Here is a 25564-nt window from a genome sequence, read left to right on the forward strand (position 1 = left end):
AAGCACACATAACATTTCGAATTAGAACACAATGCGATTTTCATCAGAAAAGTCGTTGTACAAGTACATATTTCTCATGATTTTAATATATTATTGTCCATTTAACGGTTTTGTCTATCTCTCATTGAACTACACTGAAAAGTCATTAAGATTAAAATTAAATATTGCGATGAAACTCTATTAGGTGAGAAATTCTTTTTTTTCTGAACCACTACTTGATAACAGAACATCAACAACATATAAATGAACTAAACTAGGATCACAGCCTTGGAACGTTCAATGACAAGAATTAGACGTTAAAAAGACCTTGTTCAGTGATTTTAGCATTTGTTAATGTCATTTAATTTGTCTTCTTATAAACTTTTTACTTTTTTATACTTTTCTCAAAGTTTTAATAACACTATGAAAATACAACAGTTATTTTCACAATCAAAATGAGTCAAAGCGATAAAAACGTTTTAATTTTATACCGATTTCGAAATTCATCATAAATGAACAACTATTTTAACATTTGCCTCAATCGATTTTAAACATAATGTAAACATTTTGTTTGAATCTATGACTATTATCTTGAAGATCGTTATTTTACCAAACCGTTTAAAGCAGTATAAAGAACAATGGGATAAACCGGAGTTTATGAACGCTTCTTTGTTCCGTTGATTTTATCACTTTTTTCGAGTGCCGTGTAAAATAAAATAAACATAAACAAGGGTATGCCCTTTTTTATACTGGAGGACATATTGTTTTTGCACTGTCTGTTTGTTGGTTTGCGTCAAACTTTAAAATTGGCCATAACTTTTGCAATATTGAAGATAGCAACTTGATATTTGGCATGCATGTGTATCTCATGGAGCTGCATATTTGGAGTGGTGCAAGGTCAAGGTCATCCTTCAAGGTCAAATATATGGGGGACATAGTGTTTCATAAACATATCTTGTTTGACTTGATTTTCTGAAGAGGTGCGAATTTTGTTTACTTTTAACGGTACTGAAATGGTGACGTGGTATCAGTGCTTCACATAAATTTGTTTACCAAATGGACCAATTCAATATCGGATGCACCAACATGCTTTTTACCACCTGTTGTAGCTATCGACCTTACAATATGCTCATTCCACCTAAGCTATCTCATTAAGGAACACATTTGTATTATTTATGCAAAATATGCTTCAGTAACGTCGAGACAAATCCATGGCCATTACTTTAAAATCTTGACATTTCAACCTTACCTTGTGATGGCGCCTCATTTCTTAAAATGTTTCTGCCGAGAGATTACAAAATCACCCAGTCCATGATCAAGGAAAAGCCCCGACAAGCACAATGATTATGTTGATGTTTGATAAGCTCACTAACCTACGGACCGGTGGAACGATGTGGTTTTCCATTCCTATCAGATACATGACAAGTTTTAACCCTTACAAAGTGCCAAATATAATAATTCATGAGGCCTACCGTAAATAACGTACACATCAGGTCATGGTTACTGTGCTTCATATTCATTATATTTAAATTCAGTAAAATTTAAAATGCTGGGTCATGTTATATAGTGTCAAAGAATATTTTATTCAACGGCATTTAAGGACAGTGCAACAATCTGCGAATGCTCTTATGGTAAATGCGGTGCATATACACTTGTTGAATTCCAGACTTAAATACGACTTCAATTATTGCTAAACTTGAAGACAGTGTTAAGTATGGAATTGTGCAGATATTGACAAAACCAGAGTTTTATTTAAAATTGTATTTGCACTATATTTCTTACACATGTTTGCGCAATAAACTTACACAAATGTTGAAGTACTCAAACTATAATTTCATTTTGCCATTGTATCATAAGTGAATACTGTTAAACAAACTAATTAAAACACAAACTAAGGACTTCCCGTTCCCAGAATGGGATGTCGCTAACACAGAATGGGATGTCGCTAACACAGAATGGGATGTCGCTAACAGAACAAGCATCACCCAGTGATAAGCGGAACATGATTATGTTTCGAACGTATGATATGTTTACCTATTTATTATCTATTCGCATCAAATCATGTCAAATACTTTGCATAAGGAACATTTAAACTTGTCATAGGAAAGCGTTAATGATTACAAGTAGACCGCAGTAATAACTAAAACTATCATATGGTCAAGCCGTAAAACATCTTCACTCTAGCTAACTTATTTTAAAGGTAGTTCGTTTTATGCTTAATTATGCCGTATTATCTTATTCTACGCATTACTGAAACTAAACTATATTCTTTTATTCGCTAAATAGTAATTGTACATGTGAAAATTGTATTAGAAATCGAAACTCTTTCGGATGAGTACCATCTGAATCTGGCTACATTTTGACAAACGGATTTAACATTTACTTGCTAAAATAGTTTTACAAGCAAATACATTATATATATTTGCAATTAACACTATCACTCAACTGATTGGCAGACAAACATGAAAGGATTGATATGAGACGGTCGAATACGTCATTTAGGACATCATCTATGTAACAATCTATTCGATCTTAAATCACAGATACGCGTATTTCCTGTTCGCTAGAAGTCAATGACTTTTCCTCCTCGTCGGTTACGTTTGGACTAATATCAGGTGGCTTATAAAAGTACTGGGCGGCAAAATTAAAACAAAGGGAGACAACTTTTACAATTATCCACCAGACGAAGAGTTTCACGCCCATGCTGGTTTTCTCGTATATCCAACAATTGCCCTGCTGGCCGCACACTTCCTGCCAGACGAAACACGCGTTGTCCATGATGGTCCCCAGCATAAGGGGACCTGGCGTGGTGCCTGAAGTGATGCGTTTTTATTACAGGTAAGTATACGATATAAAAATATGTACTTTTTTTGCTGTATTCAATAACTAGCGCTCAATATGTCGTTGCTGGCTCCGATGCTATACAAGAGAATAACAATATACAACAATGTATACGGGGTATTAAAAATTTGCTTAAAGGTTTCCGGCCATACGCCGTGGTACTGTTGATTTTAATTTCGTTCGCCGGGTACTTTTTAATATGCTTTAGAGTACCCGGGGTACATTAAAGTAGTACATGAGCCGACAATTAACAATCGAGCACAACTGGCTTTTAGCAGGAGCACAACTGGCTTTTAGCAGAAAGTTATTTTTAAAACATCAAATTGGATTTTTAGAAGCTAACTTAAGAGTGATTATTTTAAATTTTCTGCGTGTTAATATGGCAACCAACGCATGCGCAAGCAATAATGCTATTTTTTACCGAGCAATCGAAGGAAGAGCCACTGCAGGCCAATGGCGATGGATCTCTGATTCTCCTGGACGCACCTGTCACATAACAACCATATCACAACCACTTAGTACTTACAAAAAAAAACACAAACAAAACACAAATAACACAATACCAAATATAAAGACGAACATATGTCAACAAAGAACATGTCTAGTAAAATAAGAAATGCACACACATTAATTGAAACCTAAGTTACTACAGATTGCGCATTTTTAAAATAACTAAGCAAAACTCTTGATTAAATACAGGTACGGTTTACATATAACAAATATTTAATTACATAGCAAAACATGAATGAGCTCACAAATGTAAAAGGACATGCGCGTTATAAAAATATGCACATTCTTAAAAAAATGTTAGACAATAATTTGTGCAGATGTGAACAAATATGAATTAAGAAAACAGATCATCAGATCTTTTTAGTTCATGAACATTTAGTCAAAAACTACATGTTGTGTGCCATGTATTTAAAACAAGTTACTTGTCCTTGGTTCAATTTTTGTGTTGCGAAAGCTAGGAATGGCATTTAAAAAACAGCGAAATAGGGGCAAAATAAAATATGGTGATAATGTAAATGTACCAATATTATGCATACTTAGATAGAGTTGAAAATTCTACATAAAGGACTTCATCCGTCTAGAAGCTCACCTCATGGTAGCGGTCTGTGTGGGCGAGCAGGTCATGAAAGTGAGCATCATGCCCACGAAGAGAAGGGGCGCCACCACGTACAGCAACTGACAGTCCGACATGCACACCCCCTGGGACGCACCTATAGGAATGTGGGTGGTGTATACAAATCGAATAGAAATCGTGGAGACATAGGCAAAAGGAATGTGGGTGGTGTATACAAATCGAATAGAAACCGTGGAGACATAGGCAAAAGCGCAGAACGCTGCAATACTGCAGGTTGACAAAAAGGGTCTTGCACGAAAGGCATTAAAATAGAAACAGATAACAGAAATAGAAATAGAAGGGTAATGTGTAGCAAAAGACCTTGCGAGTTAATAAAGTACGGTTTATTCGATAAATAACCATGCCGATGCCAACATAGTATGAATATGAAAAGCGTTCTGAGAAAACTGGGTTTGTTGCATGTGCGTAAAGTTTCGTCCCAGATTTACCTGTGCAGTCCGCACAGGCTGATCAGGGACGTCACTTTCCGCTTTAATGGTATTTTTCGTTTAAAGGAAGTCTCTTCTACACGAAAATTCAGTTACGGCGGAAAGTGTCGTCCCTGATTAGCTTGTGCGGACCGCTAATCAACTGTATTATGATTCAAGCATGATAATTTACAAGGACACTTATTAATCTGCTATAAATTATATCCTGAATAATGATCTTTTAAACAACTCCCTAGTACTATTTTTATGCCCCCGGATCGAAAGATCGGGAGTATATTGTTTTTGGCCTGTCTGTCATTGTATGTGTGTGTGTGTGTGTGTCCCAAAACTTTAAACAAAACCGTAACCTTCTTCATAACTTTTGCAATATTCAAGATAGCAACTTGATATTTGGCATGCATGTGTATCTCATGGAGCTGCACATTTTGAGTGATGAAAGGTCAAGGTCATCCTTCAAGGTCAAAGGTAAAAAAAAAAAATTTCAAAAACTTTAACCAAAACTTTAACTTTCTTCATAACTTTTGCAATATTGAAGATAGCAACTTGATATTTGGAATGCATGTGTATCTCATGGAGCTGCAAATTTTGAGTGGTGAAAGGTCAAGGTAAAGGTCATCCTTCAAGGTCAAAGGTCAAATTTATGGCTTCAAAGCGGCGCAAAAGGGGGCATTGTGTTTCTGACAAACACAATCTCTTGTTGAAAATAACTTGCTTGAAATGAATTGTTTCAATGAGACGAAAATTGCCACGTTATCATACAATAAAATTATTGTAAATGAAACGTTTATTCCTTTTGTTTAAATACGTGCCATTTTTTTGAAACATAATGTTGAATACGGTTAAGGGAATGAATCTTGTACTTCTAATTCTTAAAAAAGGAAATAACTCATCGTTACTGTAACAAATCCTATTTTGAATGTATGTTTATTCGGATTTTTAACCAAAGAAGTTACTATAATAAAAATGTGTACATAATTTTTATCTCACCCATGGCTAGCCCCGTCGCATTTTCGTTTGAATCTGTTATCGACGTTATGACTGTGGTAACCATGGTAGTTGCTGATGAAGATGACGGTGTCATGTTGTTTTGGTATGATAGGCCTTCGTCCACACACGAACAATTAGTGTACATCTACAAAATTAACTGCATACGTACTCAGGGTACACATAACACGTTAATGGATGTAAACAAACCGGTAAGTGGTGCTTGTTCTTTTTTCAAATAACTTTTTAAAACTATTTTTGTTAAGAATTTCAATTAGTGCATACATGACATATTTTTAATGGCAATGTGAAATACATCAGAATTACTTTATTAATTAAGCCTGTGTTCTTGTACAAAAATTTATTTTATGCACTAAAGATTTTTGCTTATTTATTACAATAACTTAAAATATTTGGAAAAAAGTTCTTAACGGTGTGTTTACATTCTGTCAAACCCGTGTGTAAACCCCTGAAAACCCCAAGTATTCTGCACCCTGGTACTTCACAAGTCAAAATAACGAATAACTATATTGTGGTGCGGTTTACGATGCTCGCATACCGATGTGGCCGAGTCTGAGAATTTCGACAGTGTACTCACAAAATAGCATTCAAGCCGTTTAAGACAATAGTATGGAAGCCGTTTTTTTTTTTTGAAAAACCGAACTGAATGCATGTACGTATATTGTCGTCCAGATCGGCCTGTGCAGTGCGCACAGGCTCATCAGCAACATGATGCCGACACTGATTGTTTGTTGAGAAGAGATTTCATTTAAACAAACAATTCTATTCAAGCGGAATGACCCGTCCAGGATAAGCCTGTTAGGACTGCACTTGATAATTTATTACGATAATCTACGCACACGCATTAAGCTTGTTTTTTTCTGACCGCGGCATATACTTATTTTATGATGCTATTTCAGCCTGTTTGCTGTTCCGGTACAGGTAAACAGGCTGTAAGTGGCCCCTTTAATTGCATTAATACTTTCTTCTTATCTGTTATGGGTGTGAACAAAGTGTTATCTTAGTTTTATTTATCTGCTTCCGTTTTTGTTTCGTATCGGGAATATATTAAATATATACAAGATAAGTATTGATACAAAGCATCAAAGGGCGTCGGGAATATGAGTGTAAAAGGCACTCAATGAAGTTACATGGAACGATTTTTTCTACTGTAAATATTAATATATTGGCCGATTATTTTAAACAAAATAGTAACAAATAATGATTTAACCATTATCTATGGTTTTGTGTTATAACTCCCAAATATCCATTATCTATGATGTTGTGTTATAACTCCCAAATAACTATTATCTATGATTTTGTGTTGTAACCCCCAAATATTTCATAGTTCATTTTTTTACATTGGTTTCCTTTTTACTGGCATTCGTGTGCAGTTTTCATTAATGGAACAGAACTGTGTAGGTTTTAAAAAATCTGCTTCATCTTGTAAGCGTAATTTCATCTTTTTTCTCAACTTCAAGGGAGATGATTCTGAACTTATTCTTACGTTGCTCATTTACGATAGGGGTTGAGTACTCATTGATATGAAAACAATGTAAAAGTTTAAAAAAAAATGAATGAAAACTGTAAATTTCATAAAGAAGCTGCATTTCACAATACTTTCAAATTCAGTAAAAGATCATAATAGTTTTATTGCTCCGATATTCATCATTTTCAATAGGGTTCGAGTAATACTGATATAAAAACACTTAACAAGTTTGGAAAGATTCAGACGAAAGTTGTGAAATCTTTAAAACAAGTGGAAATTCTTTATTTTCTCAAATTTAATAGAAAAAATTCTGGACTTATTGTCCCGATGTTTCTCATTTTAAATGAGGTAAAACTGCTCATTGATATGAAGACACTGTAAGTTTGGAAATAATCTGATGAAAAATGTTGACATAATCACCTAACCAAGCAGTTGTTCACTTTACTTTTTAAATTCAAAGAGACATAATTCTGGACGTATGGTCCGATATTGCTCATATATAGTTTGGGTTGGGTCCTCATTGATAAAAAAAAACCTGTGCAAGTTTGGGAAGAATCGGATGAAAATTTTGAACAAGGATTTCAAAATTTCTCAAATTCTAAGGAAGATAACTATGGTCGTAATGGTCGGATAATGCTAAAGGGTCTATACCACCTGGATAGAAATACGTGTCGCGCTTCGCGCTCTATATGTGGTTCTTAAAAATCCGAGGTGTTATTGACTCTAGGGAAACGGGTTGCTGGGACACAGCTCCTCCTTGATAAGCGGCTGCTTCCTTTATCGCAACTCGTTGTTACAATCAATAATACGTGTCGCGCTTCGCGCTCTATATGTGGTATGGGTAGTACTTAGGGCCTATGATAGACAACCATAAAAAATTAAAAATACATGGATAATAGATGTGTTGTTTGCATTTATTTGTTAATATAAAACACGTCACGTGACTCACGTGTATTTTTATAAGATATTTAAGTGATGTAAGAAATTTTAATTAGCGTTGTCAATACGCGGCATCCATTAATTTTAATAAAAATGTCCAATTGTAGTAAAATGGATATTAAAATGTCTACATCAAAACAAAAAGTTAACATAGAACAGAAATAAAATAATTTGATTCTACTGGGGCTAGAACCTTGGGCTTCTCACATGTGAAGCGAGCGTGTAACCACTACACTACGGAACCGCTTGAAAAATCACCTTCTAACTAAGATATTAATAAATGACTGTAGTGTAACGTTTATCAATAAAGCCATAAACCGTGTGATCGCTGTCGTCTTGTAAAATTAGAGAAAATACGCGTTAAAGGGGCCGACCAACAGATTTTGGAATGTATTAAAGCTTGTCATTAACTGTTTTAAATGCTTTATATTGATAAATTTAAACATTTGAACTAAAAATCACCAGTAAAAAAATAAGAATACAATTTAAAAAAGAAGAAAAAACGTTAACCTCCACAGGGCTCGAACCTCTGACCCCTAGAGTCATGGAAGCTTGGAGTAAAATGTCTCCCGACTTTACCCCTCGACCATCCACGCTAACGTCTAATGCGGAGGTATTTTTTTACCTTTATAAGCAATCCTCGTAGTTTCCCAAAATATCTATTCGCGTCGAACGACGTTTTAATCTGTTGGGCAGTCCCTTTAACCAAACTCGAACAGCAAAAGTCTGCGCTATTGTTGGAAAAACCACAATATATTTTGATTTTGTTTTGTTTTTATGCAAAACCAGAAAGTTTCACCGGTTCGCGTATTTGCCCAGTCCCTGTGATCTAGTTATTAATTAAAAGAATTAGCTTTGCATTATTGGCAATGAATGTTGTAGTAAATGTAAAAGGCGCAAATGCAGTACTTATTTACACTAATTTACAAAAAAATCACCACTGTGCAAGATATTCTGGCAACAAAAATATATACATTGATCCGTATAATAACTTCTCCTCCCATAAGCGAAAAACAACGTATTACATACTAGTCGCCGCCCTTCAGTGCGACGCCAATTAATTAATGCATGATATTGTTTTAGGATTTTTACCATAATATGCCGTCTTTTTTAATATTGGAAATCAAACTTGCTGAATTTGCAGGGGTTTCACATTCTCCCTGTATGCTAACCTTATAAGGACCCATGGGTCCCTGCATGAGCGCGAAATGACCGTTACATCCGGCATGACACGGCGTGAAGTAGATATTTCCGTCCATCCCGCACACCGGCTCGTAGGTGCGCGCACTGCAACCGCACTCTACGTTGCACGTGCTGACAAGGTCCACTGGTGTTGCTCGAGGACTGAAACCATTACCAGGCATCGGCGGTCAGATAGAAATTCAATAAAATAAGACATGTTTGCCAAGCAATTGATGTGGCATATTTGTAAAATGCCTTTCATGCAATAACGGATCCCAGAAAATGAAAGTGAAATACAAATGAAACGGCTCAAGGAATGAAACTCATGAGGAATCTGATGGCAACGAATTCATTCGAGATTGACATTACATAAATGAAGAAACGGCAAAAAAGTGAATGTAACGTCTAACCATAATGCTGAAACGGGTGGAATCTAATTATAGTCGGATGGAAACGTAATGAAGTTTGAAACAGTTGCCAATCTACGAGAGAAAAATTGGAATAAATCAACTCTAAAACGGCGTATAGAAGTAAGATGTAATAAGAATAAATGTTAAAACGTCCGCCGGTCATAGCGATTCGAAAAGTGCGAACTGACGTCAGATTTGGTACTACGAACATTAATGTGACGTCACATACCTGCTGTTGACGTAATCAATGTGACGTCACATACCTTCCGGTGACGTAATCAGTGCTGACGCCGGCGATGCTCTGTGTGGGGCACTGGAGCCAGAAGACGGCGCTGATGAGAAGGCCTAAGGTTGCACACACCATGTTCAGTCGGATGATACCTCGACACTTCAGCTTGCCTCTTTTTACTATGAATCCGCCAAGTAGCATGCCCCCTCCTGCACCTGGCACTGTGATAAGTCCTGAAAATGTTTGATGTTTTCTGTTGATTTAATTTTGCTGTAACTATTTGCATCGTGATTGTTTTAATTCAAAAACTCAAAATTTGATTTTTGAAAAATAATTTTTTGGTCAGTTCACTTTTTGAGGGTAAATCAGAAGGCAACTGGTAAGAAGTACGTGGCGTAACACAGTTACTTCCAACTTAAACGTTAAATTACGTTAAATCACAAAAATCACCCGTTGATCAAAAGCAAAAAGCAAAAAGAAATTCATAAAGACATACACACAAAAATACTGGTCAACATTTTTGACTTTCAATTCATTGGTTTTTTATCATTTTCCGATAATAACTCATTTGGAGTACTGTAACCCGAAATACGACATATAACAGTTATATGGACATTTAAACGAATGACCAACACGCATATTGAAGGGTAATGGAAACTTCATTAATTTATTAACTAAAAATCCAATACTAAAACACGTGCGAAATAACAACAGCATTACAACCCGAAGTAGATATGCGCTGAAGATATGGAATAATGAAAAATATAAACACTTTACTAAATAGGTATTTATGCATTTTCCAGAATTGTTACACATTAAAGTATATGTATATATATACAAATCAAACACGATAATGTTACTTCGAAAACCCGTTATGCCGTATGCTGTGTCGTTTTTTATTACAATGTACCGATTTATTTTTGATGTCTTTAGCTTGAATGGCCTGTGACTTTGTTTTATGTATATTGTACTTGACATTTCGTCTCATGGGTTTATTGCCTATTGTATTATCAATCAAACTAAACTATGCTGTGCATCAGTACCCATGACAAAGCTGGCGAAGGCCGCTGGGAGGTTAAACTTCTCCTGCAGAAACTTGCCGCCAAACGTCGCCACACCACTAATAATCATCCCCTCCATGCAGGCGCTCAGGGTCAGAAACAGGAAAGTAGGATTGCGTACCTGGTCGGATGTAAAAAGCCCGATTATTTTAACAGTAAACCAACCGATTTAAAATGTTTAAAACATCAATTAAAAGAATCGACGAGAGCTTTTTTTAACATATAATTATTTCAAGTACACTTTTTAGTTTGAAGCAAAACAATTGTTTCTTTTGAAAAAAGTTTATGAAATGTAAGTATCATTGTTTTAATATTTATTTACTAAGAGAGAGTCTACATTTTTGTCAGTAATTCACGAACCGACCTTCGTATACATAACTTAATGGAATCTATAAAAGCCAATATATGACATACGAGGGTAATGCAATCTATATAAACCATACGAAGATCTTATGAATATTACGATCCAAAAACGCAATATAAACAAAGACCCAACCAAAATCAAACGTTTGAAGTCAATACAAGTTAGTATTCTGTTAATATTACTAAATATGCGTAAAACTAGAAATGCAGCCTATGTATTCAAGTGTAGTAAAGTTTAGTTTTATTATGTCATTATTATGTAACTTTAATTGTATGATGTCATTGTTCATAACTATTATCATAACACAGATTTTTTTTAATTAACAATTAAATTAGTCATCACACTTATGAAGAGTCTTATCATCTAAAAGATAGCTTAAAGAAAGACAACTTGTACATAAGTTTGCAGTATTTATCTCCCTTGTTTAACCTGGTTACTCAGGTTCCCTAATCTATTTTTAGATCAACTTTGGAATTTGTTAGACTCCTTGGTTTCAAAACGTTTAAGGTCTAATACTTCAAAATGCATATTTTTCTAATATAATGACATTTTTGGATAAGTTGTAATTTTCATGTGTAAATCTGTACTAACTGTTTTATCACATTTGTTATCAGTATGTTGCAAATTAATCAATAATGGGAACCTTTACTGATAAGCCTTCTTTGAGAAAAATCCCTGCAGAGTTCCCCAGAGCCAGGATATTGATTATTAATTTTTGGTGTGTTTTGATAACTTAATGCATGTGGGGCTTGCATATTTTATTAGAAATATGTTAGTTATGTTCAATTTAAATAGCAATTTTGATTTTGAGTGTTTTTATTATATTTTTAGTCCATGAGTAGAGATTATATTTTTAACCAATCAAAATGTATGTAAATGGACTGTTCTGAGGGAAAATAGACTGTTCTGCCAGTGCTCTCAGAACTGTATAAAATAAGCTGTTTTGGCTAATTTAATCACTTCTTGATGCTTTCTTGAAAAGGTAACAACTTTTAGTAAAAGGAGGGGAATTTTTTAAATAAATAATTATTTAACTCTTAATTATTGTAAGACCTGCATCAAGACATTTTGGCATTATTTTTAAAAATTATTCTCATTATTTAGCTAGTCAGTGGTGTCATCCTGACCGGAAATAAGCGTTCTTTAATTAGACTCGATAAATATCTCCGTATTTCATAAGTGCTCACAAAGTTACATAACTCGTAACCGTCCCGTGGCCGGTTCGTATACGTACGCGAACGAGACCGCACCTGCCACACAAGGAATAAGAGTTTAAACTATTTGCTTTTTAGCAAAAACATGGTCGTTAATCACGCACGCCACCTCTTTTTTGAGATGCATTCATAAATGAGCCAATGCAACTTCCGAGATGGCGCTTAGGCCCGGATGTTCTTTAATTTCATCGATAATTTTACAGGGTGATAACAGAGGGGGTAATCACGTGATAGTCAAGATGGCGACGTCCATACCGAGACGGTTATTTTTCGCCGTTTTATAACCTTTATTACTTCAGGGGCCGTATTCCAGTAGCTTCTTCACTTAAGTTAAGAAATTCCTTAAATAAATTTCTTAAGTTAAATTTGAAATGTCAAAAACAAAACATGAGACGCTTAGTATTTCTCTTTAAGAAATTCCTTTAAGAGTTAAAGGAAGTTAACTTAATTTTAAATATATGAGAAAAAATACACAGAGTAAAGAAATTTATGAAGTTTATGAAGCTACCAGAATTTAACTTAAGTGAAATCTTATGTTTAAAGAAAATATGGCGGAGAAAAAATATTATATATATATAATAATACTTCAACTTAAGTTATTTTTTAACTTAAGAAGCTACTGGAATACGGCCCCTGGTTATTTTTTTTAATGAAGCTCACGTTCCAGCCATATCAGTAAAAAGGTGATTAGCATTTATTTCGTATTTAAATTCGCATTATATCTCGACTTTATCCCTCGCAGATTTTCTTAGTGGAGCCCTAATTAGGTCATCCCGCTAAGAAATTTTGCACCGAGTAAAGTCGAGATATAGAGCGAATATTACTATGAAATAAAAGCCAGTAACTATCTTCCTAATATGGCTGGAAAGTGAGCGGAATAAAAAAAAAATACAAGTATAACAGGTTATAAAACGACGAAAATTACCTACCTCTGGATGTCGCCATCTTGTTTGTCACGTGATTACCCCCTCTGTGATAAGTTTTATATGTTTTTGTTTTAATATATTTTGCATTGTTTTTAACATCGGGCAATGTAGTGCTATTCAGCAAAGATTAATTCATCCAAAAATGTACAGAAACATACATTCTCAAACCATTAAAAAACGTGAGAACCTTTATGAGTTGTGGCATGTTGGAGTTTTAAAAAAGCATTTCGATGAGTTAAAACTGTATGACGAGCAAATTTCCAGCCAGTTAAATAGCTAACGGCATCAAACACTTGCGTACGACATACATTAGATGCTGGATGCACAAACATATTGGCTTCTTGCCGACGAGGTTGATGTATCCTTATAATTATACAAATAACATAACAGTAATAATTTTAAACCAGATTGAACATGGCTCTCGGGAACTGTCTCCAGTCGCGACCAATCTGCTCCTTCCGGTTAGCCACCGCCTGCGAGGCCTCCGACTTTCGCTCCTGCTGCAACTTGGCACTTCCTGTAGCGCGCCGAAATACGTCAGACAAACAAAAGCCAAATAAAAATTCAACTGTGATGTTTAATAGTTCTTAAAGACAAAGCGAAAACGGAATTAAAGATGGAAGATGTAATATTGTCATAGAAGTCTCACGAAAATAAACTTTGTTTTCGTTGCTTTCTTTAAAAAAAAATCACGCTGTCCATTTCCTATCAATTACAGGCGAAAATATTTAAATATACAACACGATTCGTCTTTTTTGGATAATTCTTTCGACCCTTAATAATTGTAAAATAAACCGGGCCTCATATCTGAGAACAAGCATACAGTTTAGCTTGATAGTTTTTCGTAAAACACAACACTAAATTCAATTCATGAAGAGTATGTAAGATGATGTGTACAAATGCGTTACCCGGAAGTTGCTTAGGATATCCCAGGATAGGCACGACCACAATCAGCATGACTGTACCGCTGATGAGGAAGGGGATCCACCAAGCTCCGACCCACCGGGGATCCATGGGCGTGATCCCGATACTGTTGATAGAAAAATCACGAATTTCAGCTATAAGAATATCATTCTCACACTCAGGGTTGAGTCAGACTCAAAACTCAAAAACTTATGTGAACACTAAATTGAGCATAATGATCAATTACAGCTCATAAATTGAGAGAAAAAACACGATAACAATGACTATTGACTTAGTCTTGATATCAGTCCCAGGATGGGGAAAATGTAGGAACTGGGTTAACATCCAGGAGCCCGTCTTATCAAACATCGAGCGCCAAATTTAAGTTAAGATACGCTTTTTGAGGAAGTGCATTTGCTTAGCGCCAATGTCTATGATGATTTAATTTCGATCAGTAAATGAATTTGCGATCACTGTAAATTTCGTTTAAATATTTCACATTCAATAAAAACAGAAGGAAAAAATCACATGACAAACAAGATGGCGACGACCATGTCGAGATAGGTATGTTTTCGTCATTTTATACCCTCCATTACTTGTATTAAGCGTATTTAGATACACGTTTATTTCGTATAAATATTTGTTCTTTATATCGACTTTACTCGCTGCGATTTTTATTAGTGGGATCTGTAACTTTGTGAACCACTTAATTTAATTACCTTATGAATACTCAAATGAATGAAATAAAGATGCGACAATTACAATAAAAAAAACGAAAGAGCGACAAAATAAGAGGCTTCAAGATACGAAGAACGAGGAACGATTATTGAATGACACGATCATTCAAAAAAATTAAGAAGCTAAACTATTTTTATGACAAAAGTAGCGTCAGTATAAAATACCAACTTTTCTGTTGCTACGGTTACGGCATCTACGTATATATTGAGAAACTGTCCACCACCGATGTATCCTCCGGCCACGCCCAGTGATGCGAGGCAATAGATGATACCTGGCAAACAAAGCATACAGACGTGTTCATAATGTTTAGTCACGCGCACCATCACCCCTCCCAACTCTAACCTGATACAAATTCAGATTGAAAGCATAGAATTATGTGTGCGTTTGTTTATGTACAACACGATATTTTACGGATTTGTTCGAATCATACTTTGACCTTATGATGATGTATAGGTATACATTTGCTTCAATAATACTATGTCAAACGTAATGTTCGGACTTCATAATAACATTTTTCTTTATACATATGGATGCGATATACATTAACTTATTCATTGTTGAAATTTGCCTTAAAACCTAAATAAATCGGCAATCCCTAAAAACCGAATTTTTGGTCAGGTCTGTCCGGAGTTTGACATACAAGGAGATCACTGTCAAATGTTTCTTATTAAAATGAAAACGACATGGACATGACCATGGTCCAATTTTGTTGGCATTGGTCACTACGCGATTTACATGATTGTAAAAACGCTGTTACTCAGTTAGTAAGCATCTAACCAAGGAAAATACAAAAGCGATGGTGGTAAACAGCGTCTAACCGAGGAAAAATGGCGTCTCCTCGGCTCTGCTGTTCTCATCAATAAAGCTGGTCCCCAGGGTAAACATTGGCGTGGAGCCAGCGCCGTGCAAAGCGTTGGCAAGCATGAACAAATACAGGTAGTTAGACAGAGAAGACATTTTCTGCTGTGACGTCTGTTGGTAAGGTGACGCGACTGCGCATGTGTCAGTAGCATTTCCGGGTTTACAAACATTTTCAAAATCCTCAAGATCTGAAACCCAATCATAAAAAACATTCAAACTAAAATGTATTGGTTTATGAAAGCGATTAAAATCTACAAATATATTATAATACTGGTTTAGAAAACGACTTTTGAAGATGATATTTATGCACGTATACGTTTCATGGTTTGTATATTTAACCAGATCGGATATGATCAATATTTCATATGATTACGTAATTTGTATATACCAATTATAAAAAAGTTCAAAACTAATCATTTATTTTGATAATTTTGTCAAGAAAGTAAAAATATTCGCTCACACAAAAGATTCTCGAAAATTATCATGAATAGTTTCATTATGTGTGTCCCTCTGTATACATTTTAAATTCAATAAAATTCAACAGCATCTTCAATTGTAACTTCGGAAATAGCTGTAGGAGACATGCTTCATCTTTATTTAACAGCCATCACTTCAATTACATTTGACATTAATATAACATTTGATCGTAAAAATACTCTCAAACACACGAGTTCTTGGCAAGAAAATACATACCTGAACCACGGAAGTCATATTTCCCAGTGAAGAACTGCGGCAGAGAAAACACAAAACTACCGAGGCCAAGCACCAAAACGCCGATGCCGATGAGTTTGGGCTTGTGCCTGTCACTGCCGTAGAAGCTGATAACGAGGACGAGGAAGAACGCAAAGAAGTCATTAGAGCTGGCAATGAGGCCTGACTTAGAGCTGGGAAGGTCGTATCGTTTCTCGAGCGTCGTGATGACGGCGTTGATGACACCGTTCACGATGAAGCCTTGAAATAGACTGAATACGCACACCCAGAACACGTACCAGCGGATGGTGTTGAACATTTGGATGCAACTGAAAAATAAAGGGAAATGATTGGACTAATCAGATATATAATAAGGCAACTGAAAATGAAGGGAAATGATTGGACTTATCAGATATCAGTATAAAATCGGTCGCTCGATATATTTTCAAACCTAGACCAAGCAAAAGCGAATTGTGTTGAAAGCATACAGGCATCTGAAAATGAAAAAACGTATCTAGTTATATGACTTTTGGACAACATCATTGTCATGCTCAAAAAGGTCCATCTCGCCGACATACGTCGTTGTGTGCTTATGACTGTGGACAGACTTCTGTGTATTTACGATCGAAAAAGACACACATAAAGCGTGCATCTAAATGTTTTAGCGATTTAAGGATACGGGCTATGATGGAAAGAAAACTATTTAATTGAAATAACATTAACAACCAGGCTTACACATGCGTTATTATTTACTTACACAAATCAAAATTAAGGAATTCAACAAGGGCAATTATAACGGCGTTCACTGAAAACCTTATTCGAATCCACATATCCACAAATGACAGTACATAATTGATGTGGTATCAAACTGTTGATCGGTATATTTGGTAGATCCGTAGTTCGATCAAATGAAGTGACTTATATTCGCAAAACACCTTTAAGCTTAAAAAGACGTCATAGGGCTCAACTTGACGTCGTTAAAAACGCTTAACTATTAACAATTTAAATAGAGCCCCGCCATATACTGACTTATACGATATCTACATATGTGTTCCTAGTAAATTTTATTTATTGATATATACGCGATCAAAATGATTTAATTAGCCTGCCTTTTGACTGGTATAAACCCCAAGTTTTTGAATCTACAGTTTTAAGAGGGTGACAGTAATCATTTTAATGTATAATGCCATGATGTATTTATTGTATCAGCAACTGTTGATTGCAGGTACTAAGTGAAAACGGTGTTTCCCGCTCATGACCGGACTCCATGACGTGAAGTATTGTTATTCAAAACAAAGCGACATCAAATATTGTGTCAGTGTACGAATATTCATGTGACTCAAGCGGATATGACTGTTAAAATAAGTTTGTACCTTGGTATTAGTATAGTTAAAAAAGCCCTTTTTGGAAATTTGCAATACATAAAAGACTAGCGGATAGTAAACAAAGTTTTTATCCTTAACATTTTTCTGGAGTTTTATAATATCTGTAGACGAAGTCGTACCATTACAAAATTGAAACAAACCCACTTAAGACTACACATTCTTCGCACTATGTTTGGTAATAATCTACACTGATGTGTGCACAATCTTTAGAATTTTAGGTATGACGCGAACGATTATTCATTAGACGTGTGTTCAGTAGACGATCTTTCAGTAGACGAGTATTCATTATACTTAAAATCAGTAAACGAGTATTCAGTAGACGAGTATTCAGTCGACGAGTATTCAGTCGACGAGTATTCAGTAGACGAGTATTCGGTAGACGAGTATTTATACACGAGTATTCAGTAGACGAGTATTCAGCAGACGAGTATTCGGTAGACGAGTATTCAGTCGACGAGTATTCAGTAGACGAGCATTCGGTAGACGAGTATTCAGTCGACGAGTATTCAGTAAACGAGTATTCGGTAGACGAGTATCCAGTAGACGAGTTTTCAGTAGACAAGTATTCAGTAGACGAGTATTCAGTCGACGAGTATTCAGTAGACGAGCATTCGGTAGACGAGTATTCAGTCGACGAGTATTCAGTAAACGAGTATTCGGTAGACGAGTATTCAGTAGACGAGTATTCAGTCGACGAGTATTCAGTAGACGAGTATTCAGTAGACGAGTATTCAGTAGACGAGTATTCAGTAGACGAGTATTCAGTAGACGAGTATTCTAGACGAGTATTTATAGACGCGTATTCAGTAGACGAGTATTTAGTAGACGTGTAATCGGTAGACGAGTATTCAGTAGACGAGTATTCAGTAGACGAGTATTCAGTAGACGAGTATTCGGTAGACGAGTATTCAGTAGACGAGTATTAAGTAGATGTGTATTCAGTAGACGAGTATTCAGTAGACGAGTATTTAGTAGACGAGTATTCAGTAGACGAGTATTCAGTAGACGAGTATTCAGTAGACGAGTATTCGGTAGACGAGTATCCAGTAGACGAGTATTCAGTAGACGAGTATTCAGTAGACGAGTATTCAGTAGACGAGTATTTAGTAGACGAGTATTAAGTAGACGAGTATTCAGTAGACGAGTATTCAGTAGACGAGTATTCAGTAGACGAGAATTCAGTAGACGAGTATTCGGTAGACGAGTATTCAGTAGACGAGTATTCAGTAGACGAGTATTCAGTAGACGAGTATTCAGTAGACGAGTACTCAGTAGACGAGTATTCGGTAGACGAGAATTCAGTAGACGAGTATTCAGTAGACGAGTACTCAGTAGACGAGTATTCGGTAGACGATTATTAAGTAGACGAGAATTCAGTAGACGAGTTTTCAGTACACGAGTATTCAGTAGACGAGTATTCAGTAGACGAGTATTCAGTAGACGAGCATTCGGTAGACGAGTATTCAGTAGACGAGAATTCAGAACACGAGTTTTCAGTAAATGTGTATTCAGTAGACGAGAATTCAGAACACGAGTATTCAGTAGATGAGTATTCAGTAGACGAGTATTCAGTAGACGAGTATTTAGTGCACGAGTATTCAGTAGACGAGTATTCAGTACACGAGTATTCAGTAGACGAGTATTCAGTCGACGAGTATTCAGTAGACGAGTATTCAGTAGACGAGTATTCAGTAGACGAGTATTCAGAAGACGAATATTCAGTAGACGAGTATTCAGTAGACGAGTACTCAGTAGACGAGTATTCAGTAGACGAGTATTCAGTAGACGAGTATTCAGTAGACGAGTATTCAGTAGACGAGTATTCAGTAGACGAGTATTCAGTAGACGAGTATTTATACACGAGTATTCAGTAGACGAGTATTTAGTACACGAGTATTCAGTAGACGAGTATTCGGTAGACGAGTATACGGTAGACGAGTATTTAGTAGACGAGTATTCAGTAGACGAGTATTCAGTAGACGAGTATTCAGTAGACGAGTATTTAGTAGACGTGTATTCGGTAGACGAGTATTCAGTAGACGAGTATTAAGTAGATGTGTATTCAGTAGACGAGTATTCGGTAGACGAGTATTCAGAAGACGAATATTCAGTAGACGAGTATTCAGTAGACGAGTACTCAGTAGACGAGTATTCAGTAGACGAGTATTCAGTAGACGAGTATTCAGTAGACGAGTATTCAGTAGACGAGTATTCAGTAGACGAGTATTCAGTAGACGAGTATTTATACACGAGTATTCAGTAGACGAGTATTTAGTACACGAGTATTCAGTAGACGAGTATTCGGTAGACGAGTATACGGTAGACGAGTATTTAGTAGACGAGTATTCAGTAGACGAGTATTCAGTAGACGAGTATTCAGTAGACGAGTATTTAGTAGACGTGTATTCGGTAGACGAGTATTCAGTAGACGAGTATTAAGTAGATGTGTATTCAGTAGACGAGTATTCGGTAGACGAGTATTCAGTAGACGAGTATTCAGTAGACGAGTATTCAGTAGACGAGTATTCGGTAGACGAGTATTCAGTAGACGAGTATTCAGTAGACGAGTATTCAGTAGACGAGTATTCAGTAGACGAGTTTTCAGTAGACGAGTATTCAGTAGACGAGTATTCAGTAGACGAGTATTCAGTAGACGAGTATTCAGTAGACGAGTTTTCAGTAGACGAGTATTCAGTAGACGAGTATTCAGTAGACGAGTATTCGGTAGACGAGTATTCAGTAGACGAGTATTCAGTAGACGAGTATTCAGTAGACGAGTATTCAGTAGACGAGTATTCAGTAGACGAGTATTAAGTAGACGAGTATTCGGTAGACGAGTATTCGGTAGACGAGTATTCAGCAGCAGGTAATGAAGCGGACAAGTATGGTTCGCACGAGAGCTGTCGGTATGCTTCAGTCAATTTAAGTAATTTGCAAACAGTGTTTGATTCAAAGGATATAACTGGTTACTGTCTTACAATAAAATATTGATATCGGATGAGAATATATTGGAATAGGGAAGTCAAGACTTGAAGCGTTTTCTTGTTTGCAATGACGTTTCCTAATTAATTATGGTACTATTTTATGTATATTATTTGTTTCAATGGTCTTTTTTGCTTGATTGCTCCACAGACCTGTTGAAATCCCACATTCATTAACGTTTTTAAACCTCTGACCCAGATCGATGTTACTGCATATGTTGATAAAATTACTACAAAACATGTTCAAACTAGGCGTGTATATAGTTATTATTTGATAATAAACGTAAATGTTGGCGGGTTAAAATTGTATTATCGGACAGTGAGCCAATAACACCGTCAACAATATATGACAGCTTTAATCGGATTAAGGCATCTGCATAATAAATTACTTTCATACGTAATATTTATAAACTGATAACTGGTGATTATGAGCACGCATGGCTTTATTTGGACCGACCGTTTGTTTAGCGATAACCCTGTTTATATAATGCTGAAAGTATTTTCGTAAACGTTTAAACGTACACTGATAAATTCGACTATTGATAGAAGACAGCATTTGCGATAGATGGTATTCAATGCAGGTCACGGTACTTTCTTAACTCACGGTATTTTCGTACAATCTCACTTACAAACATAAACATTGTAACACACTGCTACGCAATGTGTAAAACTCCTTACTAAATATCGCCCCTTGCTGCAAACATGAAACATGTGTCATTGCCATTAAATGCAACATGGGTCTTTTTTTGCACCAATTTGGCGATATATGGTTGATGATTTGTTCAATACATGAAAGTATTTAAAGGAAAAAAGGAACTTCAGTAACACAATTAGTGAGAAATTCTTCTATACGCTCGCTATTTAATAGTTTTTATTTATGGTCAGTGACCCATTGTGCTAACAATACAACAAAATATATACAACACGACATACAACATAACGAGTAATGTTTGTATACAAATGAATGCACATGGATAAGGTGTCCGCCTAGCGACCGGGGGGGGGGGGTGGGTCATGGTTTCGATTCCCACTGGGGGAGCGTTCTCTAGATCCCCAAATACACTAAGTACTGGTTATAGGCCCAGGAAACGGACTCGAGAGCGTTTCTATATGCCTGGGGCTTTCGAAACAATATAATACAATATATAGGTTTAAACTAATGAAACACAAGAAATTGTCATGAAAAACAAGCCACGTGCTGAGAAAACTGGGCTTAATGCATGTGCGTAAAGTGTCGTCCCATATTAGCCTGTGCAGGCCGCACAGGCTAATCAGGGACAACACTTTCCTATTCTATGACATTTTTCGTTTAAATAAAGTCTCTTTTTAGCAAAAATCCAATTAAGCCGGAAAGTGTACACGGGCTTATCTGGGACGACACTCTACTCAAATGCATTAAGTCTGGTTTTCTCAGAACGCGTCTCAAATCATGCGCAATATTCTTTCCAGGGAACGTAAAGCCTCCAATTTCGAAATAATCATGATAAATTAATTGTTAATACATGTTGTATGAGAGAATGAACCGGGATTAAAACTCACCGATTAAGCTTTTGAATGATTTACTGAGAACAATGTTCCCTTCTTAATAAATCCTTAACATAAACCCTATTAAACGTGCCAACCATGCTATAACCATTACTAAAGCGTAGTGCATTTAACAACACATACAACACATACCGGTAATTATATCATATTGCTAAAGGAAGGAATAGTTAAATCCGCAAATCAGTAGAGATACATTTGTTACCATTTGCTATGCCTTTATAAAAGACAGTGACTAATGTGCCTGAACAGGAATCCTAAATATACGAATTATCAAACTAGTCCTTCAACCCACATCATAATGAGTGTTCTGCTTTTCCTTACTCAGGTTTGAATCCTCCCCAGCCATATCGCAGGTTCTCTTTTTCCCAGTACTCGTCCCCTAACTTGGCTGCATCTGTTTTCTCGTTCAGAAGGGGCCTCTGGATCTTACCCGCATCTGACTTCTGGAGATCAAAAACCAAAAAGGCATAATTATGTCCGTGGCGAGGTTGTGTGTAACCGGTGTAAGTGCCTTATACAGAAGGTGAAGAGTGCAATTACGGAATTACACAGTATTTTACCTATTGTAGCATAAGTATTATTGCAAGTATTAAAGCTAGATTATTGTGTATATAGAGATATATTTAAGCAATATAATTGTATCATGCAGTTAACCCATTTATGTCTAGCGTCTAGAAAAAAAGGAATTGGGAAACAGCGTAGACCCAGATGAGACGCCGCATGATGCGGCGTCTCATCTGGGTCTGCGCTGTTTGCTTAAAGAATTTCCTGTAACAAATGTTCTAACTATAGAAATAAATATACTTGACGTCCCTAATTTTGGAAATAAACGGATCCAATTCAGAAGGATGGGAGAGTCTACTCGGCATAAATGGGTTAATGATAAGGATATGCTTGCGGTACATTGGTACGAGTTAAACTATTGATTGAAATGAAAAAGACCATCCGTATGCTATTTAAAACCCCATAAAACTCACAAAATAAAAACAAAATAAAGTTAACGCATTAACAAGACATGTTCCTTATAGTAATAGACAACATTTCACCGCTTGATGTGGTCTAGTAACATAGATTTAACAACATTCAAAATGTTCTATTTTGTTTTTTGCGGGACAATATATTAAAGACATGTTCATGTACCAAGTTAGTGTTCGAGTGTCGTTTGAATAGATATCGTTGTGGAAATTAAAATGAAATATATTGCGTCACAACAAAAAACACACACGAGCATTTTGTATCTCGTTAAATCTATGTTACTATACCACATAAAGCGTTGAAATTTTGGCTATTGCTATAAAGAACACTGATTTTGTATTGGTTAACATAATTTTACGAAATATTTTGCGAAATATTCGTTGATTTTGAGTAGTTATGCTACTTTAATGTTAACTCATAAATAACAAACATTCGATTTTGCTTATTTAGAATAATGTATTGCGTTGCAAGTCCATCCAAAAAAAAAGAAATTAATATCCACGCAATAAAATTTAACTCCAGGTATTTATGTTTTGGACAACTTATTAACATATGAAGGCTTTGCTTATGGAACAATACAACTTTATTTAGTTGATAAAGAAGATTATTACGTAATCTAAATACAACTCATTTATATAGCCCTGATATAATTACTGGTTCCAAATAAAAAAGTGATGAGCGGAAATTCGTCATTGTAGAGTAGTGAAGTGGTCCATTTGTATTTCTTACCACCTAATTTTAAGCTAAGTCTCAATTTTCAAGAATAAAAATCAAATTAAATGGCTTTTATAACTTCGTTGTTAGGTTATTAACTTATTTAATGACAAGATCGTGAACTGGATTTAATTCTTTTATATGTTGTTTGTAGGTAAATATTAGATATTAATATATGGTTCACTTTCAAATATATACATATGTGAAACAACATATATTACAATGTTGTGATTACTATAGCATATGTTGAATTCTTAAATTGCAATATATTTTCCTTACATTTAGAGACAAATAACGCTAGTTATACGAAGGGGATCTGTCTTCAAAACGTTTACATAACAATACTATAAAGCATATGCCATTACACAAATGAGACTCGTGTTGGTATTAAAAATGGCTGAAAATTTTGATAGAAATATTATTTTTCCTCATGTATGGTTTTCTTAAATAATAAAGACTGGGGATAAACGAAATAATAAATATATAATACTATATAATTAATATTTTTTATTTACAATAAATCTTGATTGACGGTTAATATGAATACATAAACCGTAAATATCAATATTAATAAAAGTAGTTGACAATGGTAATCATATAAAACGGCTAAGTATCATAAATGATATTGGTCCATTTATCATCAATTGAATGACGCATCAAAAGATTCGGAACATCTTATTGTTTGATAAAAAATGTCTTTTGCTTACCAATTTTATTTCCAAGTTTTGCAATCTTATACATAATAAAACTTATTCGATATATTTCACGTACATTTTTATAGAATCATTTTCATAGAATTTCAATAGAATTATCATTTAATCTTAAATATTTTCCGGTAACTCTATTGAACATATGAATACAGATAATAAGAAAAGAATTATATTATTGTCAGAATGCACCTAAATTACTACTGTATATAACTATTGTGTATATAACATATTCCCTTGAGACTGTCCTGCGCGGGTGTTCTTATAATTTACAATTGGGATGCATGTGGAAAATGAATGAGAAGAGTTGCTGTTGTTTTGATACACAAATTAGTCTATATGGTCAAAATGAAGATTGTGTAACACTTTGATCATTTTTACCTTATGCGAAGCAGGGGCCTTTGTCACTACTTGGTTGTTTTGCTTTTCGCATAACCCATTCTTTGTAATCATCTTCATCCAAGCATCTTTCTCATTATCCATTTCGTTTATACGTGCACTCATTTTATCAACACATAAGTCTTGTCCAATTTACTATCATAATACTTATTGCCAACTTCTTCGCAAAGTCAACTTATGTTTCCATTTGATCGACCTTGTAAACAAAACGGTGATGACGATGCCTGTGGAAACGAAAGCAGACTAAACAGGTTGATGTCCCTCAGGTCAATTTCCCCAAAAAACTGCAAGCATTCCTAAAGTCCAGACCGTCGTTAAGTTGATTGCAATATGCGACGAACATTTTGATATATTATCTCTAAATATTATCTTTAAATGTCTGTTTAAGTGAGTGCGCTACTGATACGCTTCTGACTAGGGCGTGTCAATATTCGCTACCATAAAGCGTAGTGCGCCGTGAACATAATGGTTTACTT

At 35.4% G+C, this 25564-nt stretch overlaps 1 protein-coding gene across 2 annotated transcripts; it reads right to left on the reverse strand.

The window, feature by feature from the left end:
• Positions 1 to 1725: 1725 nt before the first annotated feature.
• On the reverse strand, positions 1726 to 25564 carry LOC127847926 (solute carrier organic anion transporter family member 4A1-like). 2 transcript variants are annotated; one of them, XM_052380158.1, is made up of 14 exons: positions 25071 to 25557; positions 22615 to 22736; positions 16386 to 16711; positions 15650 to 15880; positions 15000 to 15102; positions 14099 to 14220; positions 13595 to 13707; positions 10669 to 10807; positions 9660 to 9858; positions 8977 to 9148; positions 5380 to 5524; positions 3920 to 4040; positions 3242 to 3306; positions 1726 to 2792 (listed from the first exon to the last, which is right to left on the reverse strand). In XM_052380158.1, the coding sequence occupies exons 1-14, from the start codon at positions 25191 to 25193 to the stop codon at positions 2512 to 2514; spliced, it is 2262 nt and encodes a 753-aa protein (XP_052236118.1). In that variant the 5' UTR covers positions 25194 to 25557; the 3' UTR covers positions 1726 to 2511. The 2 variants fall into 2 exon arrangements, 1 of the variants encoding a protein (XP_052236118.1); XR_008034246.1 differs by having other exon boundaries at positions 2742 to 2792; positions 3867 to 4040; positions 25071 to 25564.

This window comes from Dreissena polymorpha, chromosome 10 (genome assembly GCF_020536995.1).
Source record: "Dreissena polymorpha isolate Duluth1 chromosome 10, UMN_Dpol_1.0, whole genome shotgun sequence".
In the NCBI taxonomy this organism is placed as follows: Eukaryota; Metazoa; Mollusca; class Bivalvia; order Myida; family Dreissenidae; genus Dreissena; species Dreissena polymorpha.